This window comes from Neolamprologus brichardi, chromosome 6 (assembly GCF_056152115.1).
Source record: "Neolamprologus brichardi isolate AB-2024 chromosome 6, ASM5615211v1, whole genome shotgun sequence".
Classification (NCBI taxonomy): Eukaryota; Metazoa; Chordata; class Actinopteri; order Cichliformes; family Cichlidae; genus Neolamprologus; species Neolamprologus brichardi.
In genome coordinates, this window is record NC_142109.1 from 6,491,557 (window position 1) to 6,510,662 (window position 19,106).

General features: G+C 41.9%; 1 protein-coding gene across 1 annotated transcript; it reads left to right on the plus strand.

The window, feature by feature from the left end:
* Positions 1-1,784: 1,784 nt before the first annotated feature.
* On the plus strand, positions 1,785-18,052 carry pdgfba (platelet derived growth factor subunit Ba). Its single transcript, XM_035913400.2, has 7 exons — positions 1,785-2,653; positions 11,227-11,329; positions 13,256-13,321; positions 13,456-13,652; positions 14,138-15,215; positions 15,971-16,107; positions 17,045-18,052. The coding sequence occupies exons 1-6, from the start codon at positions 2,582-2,584 to the stop codon at positions 16,096-16,098; spliced, it is 1,644 nt and encodes a 547-aa protein (XP_035769293.2). The 5' UTR covers positions 1,785-2,581; the 3' UTR covers positions 16,099-16,107; positions 17,045-18,052.
* The last annotated feature ends 1,054 nt before the right edge of the window (positions 18,053-19,106 follow it).

Consider the following 19,106-nt stretch of genomic DNA (forward strand, 5'->3'; position numbering starts at 1 on the left):
TGCAAGCTGTTCCGCAGTAGTTCACCTGCTCAAACACATGTGCGTGTGTGTGGTTTGTATCCTTCCTGTCTGACATACCAGGAATTTTATGCTGAACCTTCAGAACTGACAGCAAGCAGCGCTGTAAACGTGATACGCTTTAAAGTTGATACATGCACACAAACTGTATATGCACCATGCTTTCATTATTACATTTGAAAGGTCACACTTCATCCTGTCATTGACAGCAGAGTGATCCCAAGGTCTGCCAATTTGCTAGTGTGTAAGTATGTGCATGTGTGTGCATGCGGTCTAAGAATAGCTAAAGAGGGATGCCTGCTTCCTCTGTCTTCCCTCAGCAGTGAGGAAGAATCTAACGTGACTCCCGGCTTCCACAGTGGTCCATCAAACCATGACCCCAAAATGAGCTTCCTGGAAAACATTCACTGTCTACAGCGAGAGTTCATTTATCTTCAAGTCACCAAGCTTCTCAGTTCAAAACAAAAATAGTTTTTTCTCCCCAATAGAGCAGGATGACTTTCTAAAGGCCAGTAAAATAAAGCCCTTTGATGCTCTTTTTTTAAAAATAAAAAGAGAAACATGCCATAATAGTCCATCTTTAAAGCCTTGTAGGTAAAGTGCTGTACCAGAGGATAATGTAAATCTTACTAGTACTTTTAGATATTCAAAGTGCTGACGGCTTATCTCAGCAGGATGAAAATAATTTGCCTGCAGTCCTTTTGAAAACATGTGAAACAAATGTGATAAGAATCAGCTTGTCGTGATGCTGCGGCAGTGTGTGAGGACAAACCAAGCTATTTTGCATATTTTGCACATTCTGACATTCTCGGTAGAGCAAGAAATCTGAATTTGTCGTTTTTTTAATGTGTCTGACAGACATCCATCTCTATCTTGGTAACAGGTGGAGTTCACCTTGTCTAAACAACTGAAGCAGCACAGCCAGTGAAGTGCTTTCAAAATGCAATCAAAGGATTGTCTGGACTTTCTGCTTCTGTTTGGTTTGCGCTGTTTGCTAGCCCCCACCCCCAATCGTTCAATCTAAACTATAATCCAACCAGATTACAGCAAATGCTTAGACTTTTTAGTGAAACTGTTTGTTTGAGCTCTGACTCTTAACTTTATAAAGCGGGCTGAATTTGCTGAACACATCTCTTTTCTCTTTCTCATATTCTAAAAGTGCCGCAGTGGATTATCACTGAGATGAAAGGAAAAATCCCCCAGCTGAACCACACAGCTGCATTTTAATATATGGCGTAAAGACTGTCACCAAATATGACAGTTTGACATTATGAACACAGACTGAGACTGAGACTGAGATTTATTCAGATGGAAAATAATATTCGATCTATTATAGTACAGACTTCCCCTTTAAGAGCTCTTGGGTTTCCTTGCGACTAATAAGAAGGTGGCAAAAAGAGAAAACCGAACCCCGGGAGAAAATTTTACGACTTTTACGTCAATTGCAACTTGGCAACATAAGGATACAGACTTCCGCGGGGAAACCTTCAAAATAAAATTTTCCCACGCCATATATATTAATAAATGAAACGCTGTGTCTTAGACTTTAGTGGAAATTCGTGATTTGAGTGGATTCCCACGTAGAATATCGCTATATCATGATAAATACGAGGCTGAATGACTATCAAAACACGAATAGTTTATTTTTAAAATTTCAAATCAGATGCTTTCCGGTACGTGTTCATTCCATCAGTCCAGCTTGATTTTTAAACTTCAAGCTGTTTCGATTCGGAAAAGCGACTTGCCGCTCGAGTCGCAATCAGAGAGGAGAGAGGCACGACGGGAGAGAACAACCTGATCCAGCGGATGGACGAGCGCCCGGAGGAGGAACAGACACGCAGCCAAGCACGAGACATAAAAGAGCAGCTATTAACGAGAAACACGCTCGGGTTTTGCAGTGAGATAAACCGCGCTGGGATAAGAACAATCTGACTTTTATTTCACATCAGAGTCCAGAGAATTACGCGCGACGCGCAAGTCCAAGGTGAACCAACTTTTACGCACGGACCCTTGGAGATGTGGGGCTCAAAATGTTACCATGAAGTTGCATAATTGTTACATTTAACTGCAGTTTTGGAGCGAGAACTTGCGATTTAATCAGTTTTACTGTTTTTTTTTTCTTATCCAGAAAGTGGACGAATCGAACACCTTGGCACACGCGCACGAATCTTTTTATTTGCATATTTGGAGGACGTTATGTGGACTGTCTTTTGCATTACATGCTGATATAGCAGGAACTGTGTAGCTGCATTTTTTGTTGTTTCCTAACACCCGGCGTTACGCACTTAGAGCACTGTAAGGTACCCTTGACGTCTCCCGAGTTTTCTAAAAAAGCGGTATGGACAGAGTCAGACGTCTAGCCTGCGCGTGAGTCACCGTAAGCAAACATTTGGACAAGCGGCGCTTGTAGGCAGTGACACATTTTGGGATATTTAACAGTGCGTGCTTTGCACCAGAGGTCAGCACACAACACCGGGAGGACGCTCGGTGCAGCCGGGGGATTGGACACCGAAGTGCTAAATGCCCAGCCGGTCGCTTGCGGCTCCTCTGGCTGGGCGGAAACATGAGGTCCTGGGTCCTGGTGCTGCTGCTGGCTGCGCTTTTGGCGGCCCGTCTCCGGCTCGGCAGCGCTGAGGTAAGACTGTGGGACATGCTGGTAAATATTTACGAGAGGACACAGGTTAAGAATCAATATAGTCGCACTGTTGATTTAAGGATGATGGAGGTAGTAAGACCGAGGTGATCTGTCTTGAAAAGCAACCACAAAAAAATGAATTTTGATTTAAGATTGGTATTTTATATTTGTAGCAAAACTTTTGTCCGTTTTTTTATTTATTTAAAGGCTTAAACATTATGTCTGCGTGGGAAAAATGGTTGGCTTTAGGGCCACCCGTGAGACATCCAGGACACACTGAGAAGCCTGCAAAAGGTCATGAGTTTGAAACCATTAGCACGTAGATGTTCCTGATGGGACTGGCAGGATATCGTTCTTATTCTGATCGTTACTAACCTGAGAATACAGTTTTCCAAAGGTAGGATCTAATATCAGTGAAATAACCGTCAACACGGTTGTGAGTTCATGTTCAGACTGTGATATGTCACATAGTGAGCCAACGTGAATTCTTGACTTGTGAGTAAGTGTTTGACATATATTACTCCCTGAGGTGATTTTACGAACGGTTGGTGGATGCTTCCTGTTACACATTATGGGCCAAGTAAAAGAGAAAATGTACAGTTTGTGTGTTTATATGGGTGAACATGTGCACGAGTCTGTTCAATTATCTCTCTGTGCCTCTGCAGCTTGTGCATTATCTGCTTCTCTGTCTGTCACGTTTTGAGAAGGTCATATTCCCGATGTATTGAGAGTAAAAGTGTCACAGAGAGAGCGGGGAAGCCAGGTTGAGGGTGGGCCTTGGCTAGTGGCCCAGCATCAGGAGTTATACCAGTCTAAAGAGCTGGAGCCAAAATCCATCCATCAACATAGCTGTTGTTTTTGTTGTCATGGCAAATACACCAAGGCCCTCTGTCGCCACACCTTTAAAATCATCTTTCTATGGAATTGATTCTTTAAGGATACCCATTTTTCCAGCTGCTATGTATATCTCTGCGAACAGAAATGCATAGTTGGCCAAATAAAGACTGTACATGTATAATTACAGTAAAAAAACAAACATAATGTGTAAATATCTTATACATATATAGTAGTTGTAATTGTTTGGACTTGCTGTGGACCACTTTAGCACATAATCATAATCACAAGAATATTTAACCAGCTGGGACTTCCCCTTATGAGATGGTACACAAGTGTTTCGCAGTGTCATTCATTTGTTTCCCTGGAGCCCTGGAAAAAAATAATTCACATCTAAATCACAAAAAATGTTGGCACCTTCGAAACACCCTCGTGAGTGTTATTTGAGTAAGGTCAAGCTACATTTTTAGCTCTGCTTAAACTCAACGATTAAGTTGATACAAGAAATATAGTGTCACAGTGAAGATGCCAAAAGATCTAGCCCAGTGTTGCATGAATGTCACACTTAGTCGTGTTAACACTTCTATTCAGGATAGCCTCCTACATGGTTAGCTCTGTCCAAGGATACTCAGTACATGCATATATGCAGTACATACATTGTTTGCGTTGTAACACCATTGAGGTGAATGAAAGTGTGACTAGACCTTAGTTGACCTGAAATTTTGTGTGATCTCCTTTTTACCAATCTCAGGTTCTCTTCCTCAAAACCACATCATCCTGTAAGGGTTGGAACTAACAAATGGAGTCTTCCTTTATACACTTAGAATATTTACTACACTACAGTGTTGCACAGTTCACCTTTGACAGTGTGCTACTGCTTCAGAGGTTCGGTAACTTCACTGTGTTGAACCCAAGTACGGTGGGAGTTAGATTTGTGGCCCCTAGATTGTAGGCCAGCACACTTGGGTTTATTAGCATTATGAATTTACTTGTTAAGTCAGTGTATCTCTCAGTGTTTGGCCCACTCGTTGCAAAATGAAGTCTTTGGCTGTCTTAGTTTGGTCACATCTGTTGGTGGAAAACACTTCACTCACACGCAGGTAATCCAGCTACATCGTGACATTGCAGGATGATGTTATCAGTTAAACCCCAAATCTTTATTTTAATTTATGTGGCAAGAACTGTTTTTTCTGCCTGCTGTTAAAGGGTAATGCAGTCAAACTGTCACTTCTTTTGCATCATCATGCATCAAACAGGTACAAGTGTGAATGCACACACAAAATTTGTTACATTTCATTTTTTAAAATCCATTTAAATGGAACTGGAGTCAAATACACAAAAGCCCCCACGCATCAGGTCAGACCTTAATTCTTTCATCTTCTGCTGATCAAATCACAGATGCTGATTGGTGGCTCCTGAACAGGTTGTTGTCTGACTATTGTCCCTGCGGGCGAACGGGGATGATTTGCTGCTGCTGCCTGTCGGCTTGATCCATTTTACATAAGAACAACAACTAATCTGCCAGGGATTTCATGGACTTTGTGTCCCGTGTAGCGGTGTGTGTATTTCTGTGGTGTGTGTGCACATCTGGATACGTGACTGTGTATGTGTTAGCGGACATATGTGCTTATGGTTTTTTTTTTTGTATTTGTGTGTACTGCAGAGGGGTTATGCCTCTGAGTGAGTGCATGTGTGTCAAATAGAAAAAGTGCAGTGGCACATAAGAGTATTTGTTTGTAAGCCTGTGCAGTTCATTTTTAGAGAAAAGTCAGTCTTATGTAATGCCGAATGAAAACGAAAAACAATGGAAATATTGTAGACTGTATATAAAAGATGGCAGTAGCCACTGCGATGCCGCCGTTGTTTTGTGAGCTACCATTGGAGGGTTCACTTCTAGCTTTTTAAGATGATTGCATTAAAACCAGCTCTAATATAGTTTAGTTTATTTTTGCAGCATTTTTTCAATTTGGTGATGTTTAATTAAGCTACAGTGTTTTTGACCTCTCAGGGCCACCGTAATAATAATAATAATATATTGATCCCTGTGGGAAAATGCCTCTCTGCATTTCACACAGTGAAGCAATGGACAGCCACCAATCTAGCGCCCGCGGAGCAACGTGCAGGGACAGTACCTTACTCAGCGATACCTCAGGGTAGCAGTTCAGTGGATTCGAATCCCTGACCTTCTGATCATGGGGCCACTGCTCTACCTACTGAGCAATCCCATAAGGATAAAAAAAAGAGAGAAGAAGTTAATAAAATAGCAGTCAGGCTTTTACTTTGAAACAGGTTTACATAGTGAAGACTTATCCTGAGCAGTGGATCTATTTATGCTGTTGAAGTCTATTATTATTTTTATTATTTTATCATTAATTCAACTGTATTTGGAGTGAAATGTTTAAAATTGCTTGGGCAAAGCTGTCAGGCCAAAATCCAAACAAGACTACTGAGACAAAGAGAAGCAGCAGCTCACAAGTGAGGAGCTGAGAGGAAAGACTATCTCTCAATTTTGTTTGACAAGTAACTAAATGGCCAATTAAGTTAATATTTCCACCTTTTGGTTACTGTGCAAATAATGTGTGTGTAGAAGAACTCCCTTGAGTTTTCAGTGAGCTTTGATTAATTTATTACGCAATGTGCGAACACAAGATTCACTTAAAAGCCGCCAAATTATAGAAGTGGCACTTGCTGCAATGATCAGACTTGTGTAGCTGCAGTCACTTTGTTCACATCTCCTCCTCCTTCTTATTCTTCCCATCTCAGCTCATCTCTTCTCCCGCCCGTCCGCTCCCCTTTGTCCTCATGTTGGCTCTCCATCCATCATCCGTACCCTCATCTCTGCAGTCATGGTTGGATTGTGTGTGTGGGTGTGTGGGTGTGTGTTGGGTGACGGTCATGATCTTTGTATTCAGCTTGTTTGTATATTTGTGCGTAAGTGAGAGAGTTCCCACTGTTGTCTTCAAGTCTATCAGTTTATGCAGTAGTAAGTTGGCAGTCTGCCTCATCTGTTATAAAAGGAGGCATGTGTTGTGATACCACGGTGTGATTATGAGTCAGTAGTCACAGATATAGATGCTGTTATTTTGTGTTTATTTTTTTCCAGGGTCTGTGCTTCTGATTACGTGTGTGTGTGTGTGTGTGTGTGTGTGTGTGTGTGTCAGTCAGCTGGCCCCATAATTACATTCCATTACACTTCGCCTTTCTCCTCAAACATTCCATGCAAACTCTTTGCCTTCCAGGCTTCCTCACAGGCCCCATGCAGTGTGTTATCACGAATGTGTGTATGACCTCCTCGCGGACCGTGACGTCCTATATACGCTTATTTTAACCCATAAGCTCAGCCACACACACTCAGCAGAAAATAGATTTGTATAAGCCAAGATATTTAATTTATTGTGCTGAGCGATTTGAGCGATTTTCTGCACTGTTTTTAACTTGTCCTCTCATTCGTGTCCTTTACTTTTTAACTAGGGGATTGTTGCATGTCCAAGTGAGAAACTATTCCCTGTCTCACTGCTCAGCTCTCTAATTTCTCTGTGAGTGTTTGTGCCTGCATGTGTTTGTGTGCATTTGCAATTAGCACTAGGGCTGTAATGAGAGCTTCTTGCATAGTGGAAACAGCCTGTGTGAGTGCAAGTTTGTGGCAGTGCTCGCTGGACAAATTTGGCAGACAGTTAAGTGGTTAAGCATCTGTACATAAACGGGAAAAGAGGGGGCGAGGTTGTGTGTGTAAGAGACTGTGAGTATGTGTGTTTGCTTAACTAGGTCAGCCAATGGCTCGTGAAAGTCATCCAGGTGTCCTGAGCCATCAACACCCACAAAGCAGACAGAAGGAGACAAAAGAACAGAAAGCTAGTCAGGGAAATGATCGTATAGGAGGCTATGAAATGATGATAAAAGAAATCATTCTGGATCAGACAGAGGATAGACTTTAAACAGGTGATCATCCTAAGGAAAACATTGATTTTAATTTTAATTCAGTTGTATTTATATAACGCCAAATCACAACATTAGTCACCTCAGGGAGCTTTATATTGTAAAGACCCTACAATAATACAGACAAAAAACCCTATTATGAAGCACTTGGTGACAGTGGGAAGGAAAAACTCCTTTTAACCCTTTAAAGCCGGTCAGAGCGGGCACGCTCCGTTTTGCGTAACTATTTTTAAATCCCGGTAGATCTGCAACCACGTAAGCTAGCGCAATAGTTTTTTTGCATATGAAACCGGAGGAGTTGTTACTTACATCTTATGCCATCATCTTGTCCTCGGTCACGGTTTCCTTCCACATATAGCTTTGCAAAAACTGCATAAAAAGCACTTGCAGCAACAAAAACATAATATTCCAGAAACACGCTTTCCCGATCCGATCAGCTGTTCGTAACACTTCCTGTGTCCATCAGTGCGAACTATCGCATAAATTTCTCTAACTAGAAATATATGTTAAAAAGACAAAAACAATTTTACATTTTTTTGTAGTTTATTGCATGTTTTTGAAATTTATGTAATTACTATGCACTTAATGCAGACATATTATTAAAATTTGGGCTATAATGGTTGTATTGATGTATAGCAACTTGAAATGCTCCCAAAAATGGCTCCACAGCATGAAAAAATATAATATAAGTTCTGGCGGACTTGGTTCTATGGTAGGTCTTAAAGGGTTAACAAGAAGAAGCATGTTGCAGATCCCAGCTCAGAGAGGGGAAGCCACCTGCGGTGACCGGTTGGGGGTGAGGAGAAGGAGATGTTACACTGACTAATTTGTTTAGTCTCATAGTGTATGCAGTCATATCTGTCAGCTCATCTGAGAGACAGTGTTGGTATATTCACGACAAAAAAAGTGACGGGGAGTCTTTTTGGCAACAAAGAAGCAAACAAATAAAAACCACAGTGATCACTGAGCCTACTGTCATCAGGTAGTTTGAGGGGGAGCTAGGCCACTGCGCTGCCTCTTAGCTTTGTTTTGAAGCTTTAGAAAATCTTGTCCACTGATGGTAGGCTTGGATTTGGCTAATTGCAGGTTCAGCAGTCCAGCAGGGCCTTACCTGGGAGGGTAGGGTTTCAATTGCTTATTAAGTCTGTATTGACTTATTTTTAGCCTGCATGAAGCACATGTAAAACATGTAAAGGCTAAGAAGGTGAAAGATGGAGATGGAAGGTCTTTATTGTGATGGTAGATGATTCTTGTGTGGTGCTCTTCTACTCTTTTATACAACGTCTCTCATAAACACACACATTCATACCAGGATTCTTTGTCTGTGTCCAAGTGCTTTCTATCAAACGTTCACACTCTGGTGAACAACTCAGGATTCAGTATCTTGCGTAAGGATACTTTAGCACGTTGACTGGAGGAGCCAGTCGAGCCACCAACCTTCTAATTAACAGATGAGCTGCTCTGCCTCTTCTAGATGTCTGCAGCATTAACACAGCTGTTCCAGACTTACAGCTTGCAAATCAAATATAATCAGAGTGAAGATCTGAATCTTTGCACTTGTGTGTGGAAAAACCCAACACGGGTGCTCCTAACAACATTAATGATGCTTCTGCTCAATTTAGGTGCAGAATTTTAACTGAAAACGGCTGCTTTGAAATGTAGAAAGGAATAAAGCAGAGAGGGTGCACACTGATGATGCCCCTCGAGTGCACCTCATCAGAAAGATCGGTTTACTGTTAAAATCATAAGAAACGTCTCAAGTTTGGGGACCTTTGCATTTGCAAATAAGCTTCACAAAACCATAGGAGAACCATTGAGAAATTGGACAGTAAATCTGTAAAGACACAAGTCTGGTTTTACATAAAACTCCCCTGACTAGCTGTGTCAGGAGAGACCCTGATCATGATGACTGCTACAGTTGAAGTGTTCACGGGAGATAAAACGGATAATATAAACACGTTTACGGCCACACATTTTTTCATCATCATTAAAGAGACCGTATCTACTTTGCTGCTTTCATTTTCCCGCCTCTCTCTGAGAGTTATCCACATGATCGTAACACTGCCTGATTTGCTTTGGCATTTTTCTGGCATGTGACACTATGAAGTGTTATTCCAACTGCTTGGAGATGGCGCGAACTTAGAGCCAACCACAGCAAAATGTGCCAATGACTTTTGAGTCATCTGCCTTTGATCTCGATAAAGAAACCACAAGGGTCTGCCCTTAAAAACAGCGACGCTGAATCCATAATGAAATCGTGCAGTACTTTTCATTAAAACTTCACTCATTAATACATGACTTCTCTCTCTCTTTTTATTTTTTATTTTTTTCGAGTGATAATGAGATTTCTTGCATAACTTGAAGGATATTTTTCATCCCTTTTTGTGTTGTTTTACAACACAAACTTCATGGTTTAGGCTGGTGGACTGCAACTGAACTAAAAGAACAAAAATGGTCAGGATTGATTCAGAGAAAAGGGGAAAATAGTCCTTGTGGGTAAACGGCCAAGGAGGGAGCAACAAACACCAATCACAACCATCATTTCCTTTGATGGAGGAAGCGAAAGTGGAGCAAATTTCAACTGGAGATCAAGGACTGAGATATTGTACGCCAGCCCTCGTGTCTCTCTCAATCTGCCAGCGCACAATTCTGTCTAGTTGTGTAACTGTTGTGATACATTTTCAACTGTCTTCTGCTGTTTCATGCACGTCAATCCTCTTCCTCATTTGGCATTGTAAGAAATAATCACCCAAATTAATCGAAGATCCGAAATCTTTAAAACACAGCGAGCCCGTGTATTCATGGTGTATATGTGTGGTGCTGTTTTCCCATGAATGCATTCTTTCCTCTACAAAGAGGACACTCCCTGCCTCCTGTGTAAAATAATAACTGTGCCACAGTTCAGGGTCAGGCTCTTGGACTTGAAACCCAGACTAGACCTGCATTTCCTTCCCAAACAAGACATGCAGCTAATTGCAATTCAAGATTGACTTTAGCCCTCGAACAGCCAATAAAGTTCTTGTGCTGGTGTTGGAGTCGTGCAGGTTTTGTGACAAGGCATTTGACACCAGCTTTGTTTCACTAGCAAAATATCCACGCTGCTAATTGAGAAGGAAAAAAAGGGCAGTTTAGGTTTGACTTGTAGAGCTATCTCCTGATAGGCAAACATGGAAAGTGAGAAAAAACTGCCTTAAAGCAGATATCATAGTTTGTTTACAGATCCTGGGGAGTACTTCTTTGTATAACTTTATATGAACATATGAAGCACCATTTCCCTTACCTAAACATGCCTCAACCTTTAGCAAAGTATGTGACAAGAAGGACGACGTATTTGGTGTGGAAGTCCAGATTTGGGACACACATCAGTTAAGTTTCCCATGATGCACTGAGTGTTTCTTCTTGACTCACCTCTTTTCATTCTCCATGAGTTTATACACTACTCTGCATTTAGTCATTAGTTTTTTATCATTCATCTCTGGCTCTCTTCCACATGGTTCTGCCAGAAGTTTGTTCCTGTTAAAAGAGATTTTTTTCTTCCCACTGTCACAAGGTGCTTGCTCACTCTGGGGTTATCTGTTGTTGGGGTTTCGTCTTTCTTTGGGTATTGAATTGAAAAGGATGCAATGTCACTTTGATTAGCGGCTTGGTAATCTTGAGTAAGTCACTTTGAGAAAGATGCTGAAATTCAAAAACCTCCATGTATCCATGTGTGTTCTATTTGCTGTAGGGCTTACCTCACAATAGAAGTTGTTTCCAAGCAAATTATTATGAATTACTACAAATGCTTGTGTTTGTCTCAACAGGGCGATCCACTCCCTTCATCTCTGGTCAACCTAGTGAGGAACTCTCCCATCTCCTCTGTGGAAGACCTGAAGCTACTTCTGCAGGAGGAGACCGATGCAATAGGTACTAATGACCACAACGCACACGTGCACACACGCACACACGCACATATACAGAAAGTAATAAGACTGACGTGGAGGAGGTAAGCATTTGGGTGTACCCACAGAGCAGTTTGATGACAAGAGGAAAGATGGGAGGAGAGAGTAGCAGTGACCTTGTGTGTTTGACAAACTGAAAAAGAGAGAGAGAGAGAAGCCTTCAACACAAGGTCACTACATTGTTCTCCTGCTCTGGATTCCTCTCTTGGTTTTGAGTTATGGATGTTTGTATAACAGACACAGACCTCCTCCCGCTATGCCTGCACCCTCAAACAGAGTCCAAACTAAGTTGCCCACAAATGTGCACCAGCGGGTGATCAAAAAATTAATTATAGTCTTACCCTTTAGAGGACTCAAGTCACAGATACATATATTAATAGACAGACTTTTGACCATAATGCATAAATAAAGCAGTGACATAACGTCAACCACAGAGAGGAACCAGCAATGGGAAGGATGCTCAGAAACAGGACACGAGGAAGTGACTCAAAGTTTGTTTTTATGGCAGATCAAACTATTTTTTCTCTTTTTTGGCTGAAGCCAGTTATTTTTTGAGTTTTAGTTTTATAAAGATTCTGAGATGACAAAGTACGAATGACTCACTTTACTGCTATTTTTCTTCTTTTTTTAAGCAATGCCAGTGTTCAAATTTAATTGTTCAGCATCTTAAATTCTGTCATGACTCAGTGGATGTTGGAACTCTGCTTCAGGTCTATCTTCTTTAAGTTTGCTTTGTTCCAAACTTGAATCACTGAATTTTTCTCTGGTACTACTGAATGGTTAATGTTTGGGCTTTTTCCTGCACAAATAGGGTACAAAAGGTGTTTGACATCTTCAGAATGAGTGACGTAAGCCTGAGCTGTACTTTGTATTTAGTGCAAATTATCCATTAAACTTTTATTGTGTATTGATAAATACAATACACAATAATAAACAATAATGCTGTGTTTAAAATCAATGAGGCAAAGAGTTGAACAGTTGAAGAGTTGACTGCTTTATGATGTGAAACTGGCGTAAACACCATCATGTGAAATGCTATTGTTACCATTCTTTTTGTTAGCTAAAATGCTAGCAAGGCTAGTATTGTTACTGTTAGCATTTAGGCACACGTTCATTAGCATTATGCTATGCTCAGAAATATATTTTTCTCAGTTTTGCATTTTCCATTTTCTCTGCAGAAGAGTTTCTTGTTATCGCTGAGTAAATATATGTACTCACGTTAATAAAAACATGAAAGTCTTGGCCCTCAGAAAGAGATTTAACATGAAATAAAATGCTCATCAGCCTGCTGATTAGCCAGCTAGCAAAAACTAAATGAGTCAGATATTAATATATGAATGAGGACGACAAGATTCAGCTCTCCAATCCAATTAGAAACAGACAAATATTCAGATAAAATGAGAAATTAGCTTCTGAGAACCTAACGATCTGCTCTCTGTCTGAACCAGGCAATTAATTTGTGCTGCCAAATAGCACTTCATACATTAATGTACTGCACTTTGACACACGCAGCAGCCACATGCAATCTATACCCAGGGATATAATTAGGGCTTAGAGGGTAGAGTGTGAAATGACGACATATGTGAGAGTGCAAACATACGCTCACAGTTCCATGCACGAGCTATATTTAACTGCTCATATCTCGCCTCAACAGTATTCTTGACAGCAGCGAGACAAATTGTAGCAGAAAATAGCCTAATTGTTTTAGTGGAGGAAAAAAATGGCTTCCTTTGTATAGTGAACAATGAGTTTGGCTAAAAACTGCCCTAACGGACTTGTTATACAGGGTTTCTGTTGCCTGTGAAAGTGCTTGCTTAATTTTACCCAAGACTACTATTAAGTTCACTGCTAACTCTCATCCTTTGATCCCCTCTCCTTTCTTCTCTTGTAGAAGAGGAAGAGGACGTGCATGATATTCTCCCAAAAGGCTCCCATGGTCGCTACATTAGAAGTCTTGGTAAGTTTCTGCATCTACCTTTTTATCCCTCAAAATCATTTATTTATTTATTTTTAATTATTTTTACCTCGTATGCTAGTTCTACTATAACTCACAAATTCATCCTTGCCTTTGCCTCTCTTCTCTCCTAACAGTGGAGGCGCAGCCAGCCCAGCAGGCGGCCTGTAAAGTGCGAACAGAGGTGATGGAAGTAACGAGGTCTATGCTAGATCGCCGCAATGCCAACTTCTTATTGTGGCCGCCATGTGTGGAGGTGCAGCGGTGTTCAGGTTGCTGCAACAGTCCACGGATGGAGTGTGTCCCTATAGTCACCTCCACCAGATACCTACAGGTATGCAGATCATGCAGCTCCCATTAATGACTTCTGAGATGGTTAATATTGTCTAATATATGGTTTTGGATGCACATTTACAGAATTATATAACATATTAGTCAGTTTAAAGGAGTACAAAGGCTAAAAGCTAGCCTAAGGTCTGAGTTGTGGTTTTTATTTGATTGCATGAAGTGACTTAGACTGACATTGTTAATTTATTTGCAACCTGAGTCTATGCATGACGCTTAAAGAACAGGTAAATCAACATTTTTTTCTTTTTAAAAAGAGAAAACAAGTCTCGACTAGGATCCATCAAATAGCCTGGAAATGCTAACGTGTCTGAAAGTGTCAACAGCAATTAGAGCTCTTTGCTACTCATTCAAAAACTTCCTCATTAAAAATACAGAGATAATTTCATAGTTTAGTTCTGTATTTCTGTTTTGTTTTTTTTTAAATCACAATCAGTTGTGCTAATTTAATCTTTTTCCACCTTTTTTTGCCAGGTGATAAAGATTCAGTACATTAACAAGAAGCCCCATTATGAAAAACCCATCATTCCAGTAGAAGATCACGTCAGCTGCAGGTGCCAGAGCCTGTCCTCCTTTTCCTCCTCATCTGTTCCCTCTAACCCCATTCCTCCTCCACCTCCCCCACAACAGCCGCCACCGTCCTCCCACGTTCCCCGGCTCGTTCAGCCCCCTTCACCCAAGACTCAGACCTCCAAGGCCGACCTCCATCGCCACGATGACCTAAAGTACAACCAGCAGCATTACGGTCCTGAAGAGCGTGAGCCGGCGGTGAGGCAGTGGCAGCATGGCAGTTACACCCAGCTTGTACACTGGACCCAGCCCAGGGTGCATCAGATACCCCAGCCTGGGTTGCCCAGGCCGGTCAGCAGCTGGCCATCTGAAGCGAGGGCGGAGCACAGTGTCATGGGAAGTACACAGCAAGTGGGGCACGGGAGTGGGTTTGAAGGGAGCAGGGAGGAAAGTGGTGTGCATACATCACACAGTGGGGGCCAAGTGCATCATCCCGATCACACAAAGAGGCAGCAACAGTTGTTAGAGCATCAGCAAAGGCATCAGCATCATCATCATCATCAGTCACATTATCCACAGCAGTACAACCACGGAGCAACGGAGGACCGAGAGCTGAGAACGCAGTATCGCCTCGACACTCCCCAGTCAGACAGTGCCTCACCCCCTGCCAGCCAAACCGAGCCACCCAAATTTGAAGAAACCTCCACCCTTCCATTAACAACCATTCAGAAAGACTTTGTGACCAGCCAAAAAAGTATAGAGGTCACAAATCACAAACAGGCTGAGACTGAAACAGCCAGTCAAAAAGAAGGGAACGAGAGGGAGGAAAGTGGCTCAGCCAACAGCGGGGACTCGGCCACCACAGAGCTGGCCAATCAGGGGAAGAAAAAAGACTCTAATGTGACCGGTGAGGACGGTCACTTAACAGAGGCAGAAAGGAGGCAGAAACTTCTGGAGCTGGTACAGAGAGAACCGAATGAGCAGACTCATCTTCATCCGCTTCATCCTCACCAGAGACCAAAGCCAACTACATTTAAAACAGGTACTGTTCAAATATGTGTGTCTGTGCCTGTGTGTGTGTGTGTGTGTGTGTGTTTAAACAGCATTTTTGAAAACTGAATTAAAAAAACAAATTGTTTTTTTAATTTTTAAGTGGAAGGTGTGAAAAGCAAACTCACTGCTGGACAGATTTTTGGATACACACCACCACCCTGGATGTGTGGATTGTAGTCAGTGTTAACAATCATTTTAGTTTTTACTGACATATCTTGGTGGCCAGTGCTCTGTTTTTTCATATTTTGCACCTTTAAGGAACCTGGTCAGGATCCACATTAAAATCTAGCCGGCTCTTTCTTTACTCGCGTTCCACCGCTCCAGCAAGTTGCATGCAATTTGACAGTCAAACAAACAAATGCCACCTGTCACACAACTCCACTGTAAGTTTTACCTCGTGCGCGTTCCCAGGCAGGAAGCAGCTCAGAGTACATGTATGACTAAACAACATGGCCACATGTGTCCTGCCATTCTTCCTCAATCCCCTGAGAGCTCTGCAGTCAGAAGGCTGAACTTCTGACTGTGGGAAAACCTGCAGGCAGCCTCAGGCTTTGTTACACAGGCTTCAAAGTTATCTGGTGCCCTGCAGGGTACAATTGGAGCCACTGCACAATTTCTATACCATGTGTTAACTCTTTGCTTCACTTACTTGTGCAAGAAAAGGTTCTGTGATCAAACTTGGCCAAACAACTGTAGGAAAAAGTTGACTCATTCTGTTTCTACTGCCTGTTTTATCTCTTCCAGCTTCCTCTACGGCGACTCCCATTTCGCCTTCAGCCCGTAAAGCTCCGTTTCGTCCCGCTTCACCACGCCGCAGGAGGAAGAACCGCAAACGCATCAGCAAAGCAGCAATTAGAGCTATGATCATGTAAACCTGCGAGGTAAGATCAAGGAGACAGACAGGGTTAAGGGTTAAGAGAGAGGTGAATGTAAAGCTTTGTAGAAGGGACAATATTGTTTAACGTGAGGGTGGTAGTCTGTGCACTGGTACTTGGAAGTCTTATCGGCTGAATGGATGCTGGGATCGCTGATAAAATAATTGAGCCATTGTCTGTGAAGGTTCTCAGTCATCCAGGTCATCGTAGTCTAAGCTTGGGAAGAAAATCGTCTGGATTTCTTTAAGTTGCTTGAAATCGTTTCACCTCTCATCCGAGAAGCTTCTTTGGTTCTAGGGTCAAATGATGGAGAGTCCCAGATTTAACCCCAGTGGGAGTATTCCCCCTTGGCTCATGTGATTAGGTAGAGGATCATTAGGGGGTCCTATTGCCCCTCTTGGGGGAATACTCCCACAGGGGTTAAATCTGGGACTCTCCACCATTTGACCCTAGAACCGAAGAAGCTTCTTGGATGAGAGGTGAAACATCTTCAAGCCATTTAAAGAAGTCCAGATGCTTTTCTTTCCAAGCTCCTTAGACTAATTGAGCCATTATTTTAATTACTAGTGTTAAGATTTTGTTCAATAAAACGATAAATGTAAAAATTCTGAAATCCATCTGCCACTGCTGGGTTCTGTCAGTAATTAGTAATACAGGAATTTGTCCATATTTAGTCTTCAGAGTTTTGTGGCAGCCAGCATTTAAATTCAAGAATTATACTTGTATAACTATGCATGTGACGAATAAAGAATCTTGAATCAGCAGCAGACTTCAAAGGCTAATACAGAAACAACAAAACAGAAATTTGGTAAAAGTAAGGGCAAACCTATGATGTAGGGATATGCAACCCAAGGGTTATTAGGTAAATATTATATCAGTGTAGACAAAAAGCTGACGGTGAACGTATGTGACTTATCTGACTTTTCTTTTGCCTTTCTAACAGGAAGATTTCAGCCAGAAACATTGCTCCAAAGGAATGTGGAAACACCAGAAGAATGGGTTTCTTAAACGTTGGACAGTCCGGACTGTGTGGACAGAGCTGAGGGTGCAAACAGTGCTGCTGTTTTCAATGGACGGCTTCACACGGAGTCACCTGCTCCAGAGATGCCGCGGCCCATCCAGCGTTAAGGATTTTATAAAAGTGCAATCATATGAACTCTGTGGACCAGAGGGTGTTTGACACACTGGATTTTATTTGGTTGAACCACAAGTCCAGCTGATCTGGACTGATGAGTGGAAGTGTGTGAGGTGCTGAAACAGAGTCGACTCTTTTTGCAGTTTGCAGCCATTGATTGGCGACTGTAACACCTTTCAGTTCAACCTTGTGGTTCATCAGATGGAGAACCCGACTTGGACTTGGAAGTTAAGTGTTTGGGTTTCAATTTGAGACTGGAGACGTGGAGAACTGGATTTTTACACTGGGGTGATAACTGGAAACTGCAGAGTGCAGCTCAGGCCTCAATGCCAAACCTTACTCTTATCCTAAAATGTCTAAAGTTATCTAACACTGGAGTAGCCGTACACTGACCATACAACACTGACTTTAGAGAAGTGCTCTACCGTGTACTGTAGCTAAATATACTGGAAAATATCGATAACCTGCTCATTTTGTACTACTGCCAGATCAAAATGGAATGGAATAACAGCTAAATGCCTGCTTAGATAACCTGCTATGAATATCCACATTAAAGCAAGTCTTAAAGACCTGGCCTGTTAGAGATCGCTGTGAGCCAGTTATAGCCAACACTGTATTGTATAAATGCTTCTAGAAAATGATCTCCACGGGGAAAAAAGAAAAACTTTATTTCTTAACTTATTTAAAAAAAAGGGGGGATGTGAAATCCTCTGGTTCTCAAGTGTAATTATTGTTGTTTGAGATTATAATTATTGGTTGTACAACTGTTACTGTAATGAATGTTATTTTTAATATAAAATAAAAATATTGAATGAATATTTTGTTTTCACTTGACTGTTCATGCATGCATGAGTCTCTAAATGGAGGTGAACGCATGCCTAAGACAAGTGCACGTTCACGTGCATGTTCAGCTGTGTGCATGCGCTAATAAATCAGACCGAACCGATAATCTTCACCCTATGACTGCGCGTCCTGCAGCTCTGTCATGCAAAGCAAGGTAGGGGTCAGCAGAAATGTCTGGTTGCTATAGCAACTCATGGACGGCCATGTCAACAGAGGAGTATCGTATGGTGAAAGAGAGACGAGGGAGGGAGGGTGTCAGTGCAGGAATGGCCAGAAGATGAACGACAAGGGAGGGAGCGGGTGAGGGCTCAGCTGGGGGTGGAGTGGAGCAGAAATGGCATCCGAGAAAAAACAAGAAGAGAGAAGGAGCTGGAATGCAAACAGAAAAAAGAATTGGGTAGTAAAATCATCAACTTATTGAAATATACAGCTGTGAAACTATAGCAAGTAGAGACAGCAACATGGAAACTCGTTATAAAGATGATTTAAGAAAGAGAAGCAGTTTAAATGTCATTCTCTTGTGTAACAGGGGTTTCCCCCTGCAAAGCTAATTCGGTCAGCAGATTCTCTTCTTTAAGGACGATGACTCAGCATGTCCTTTACCAGGACCTGACATGTATAAACACTTCATAATAGCTCACATGTGGTAATTTTGTCTTGGAGATGGGCTGCAAATCTAAGCTTGCAGATTACTGTGCTTAGCTATATTTAGTATAGTAACAAACAAGATATTGCATGTTTTTTTTTGTGAACTCATAGGAGAAAGGCTGAAGAGTCTTTCCACTTTCTCTAGAACATTCCCACATAAACCAGAGGGTGTACCTCGGTCATTGTAACCAGGAAAGTTCTTAATTGAATTCCAACACAAAGGCCCACTTCCAGACTGGCCCCTACATACCTCCCACTCAATCATGTAGTGTGACTCTGTGGTTTCACACTTGTAGCTCTGGAGGGTCTCTTAGGTAAGGAGCAGGGTGAAACAACACAAGACTTCACTTTCTCTGACAGAAACAGAAACTCAGTGTCT

Coding starts and splice junctions, on each gene's coding strand:
- pdgfba (XM_035913400.2), top strand. CDS start 2,582: ATGAGGTCCTGGGTCCTGGTGCTGCTGCTGGCTGCGCTTTTGGCGGCC. Junction 13,322..13,455: donor TCGCTACATTAGAAGTCTTG/GTAAGTTTCTGC, acceptor CTCTCCTAACAG/TGGAGGCGCAGCCAGCCCAG. Junction 15,216..15,970: donor GCCAACTACATTTAAAACAG/GTACTGTTCAAA, acceptor TATCTCTTCCAG/CTTCCTCTACGGCGACTCCC.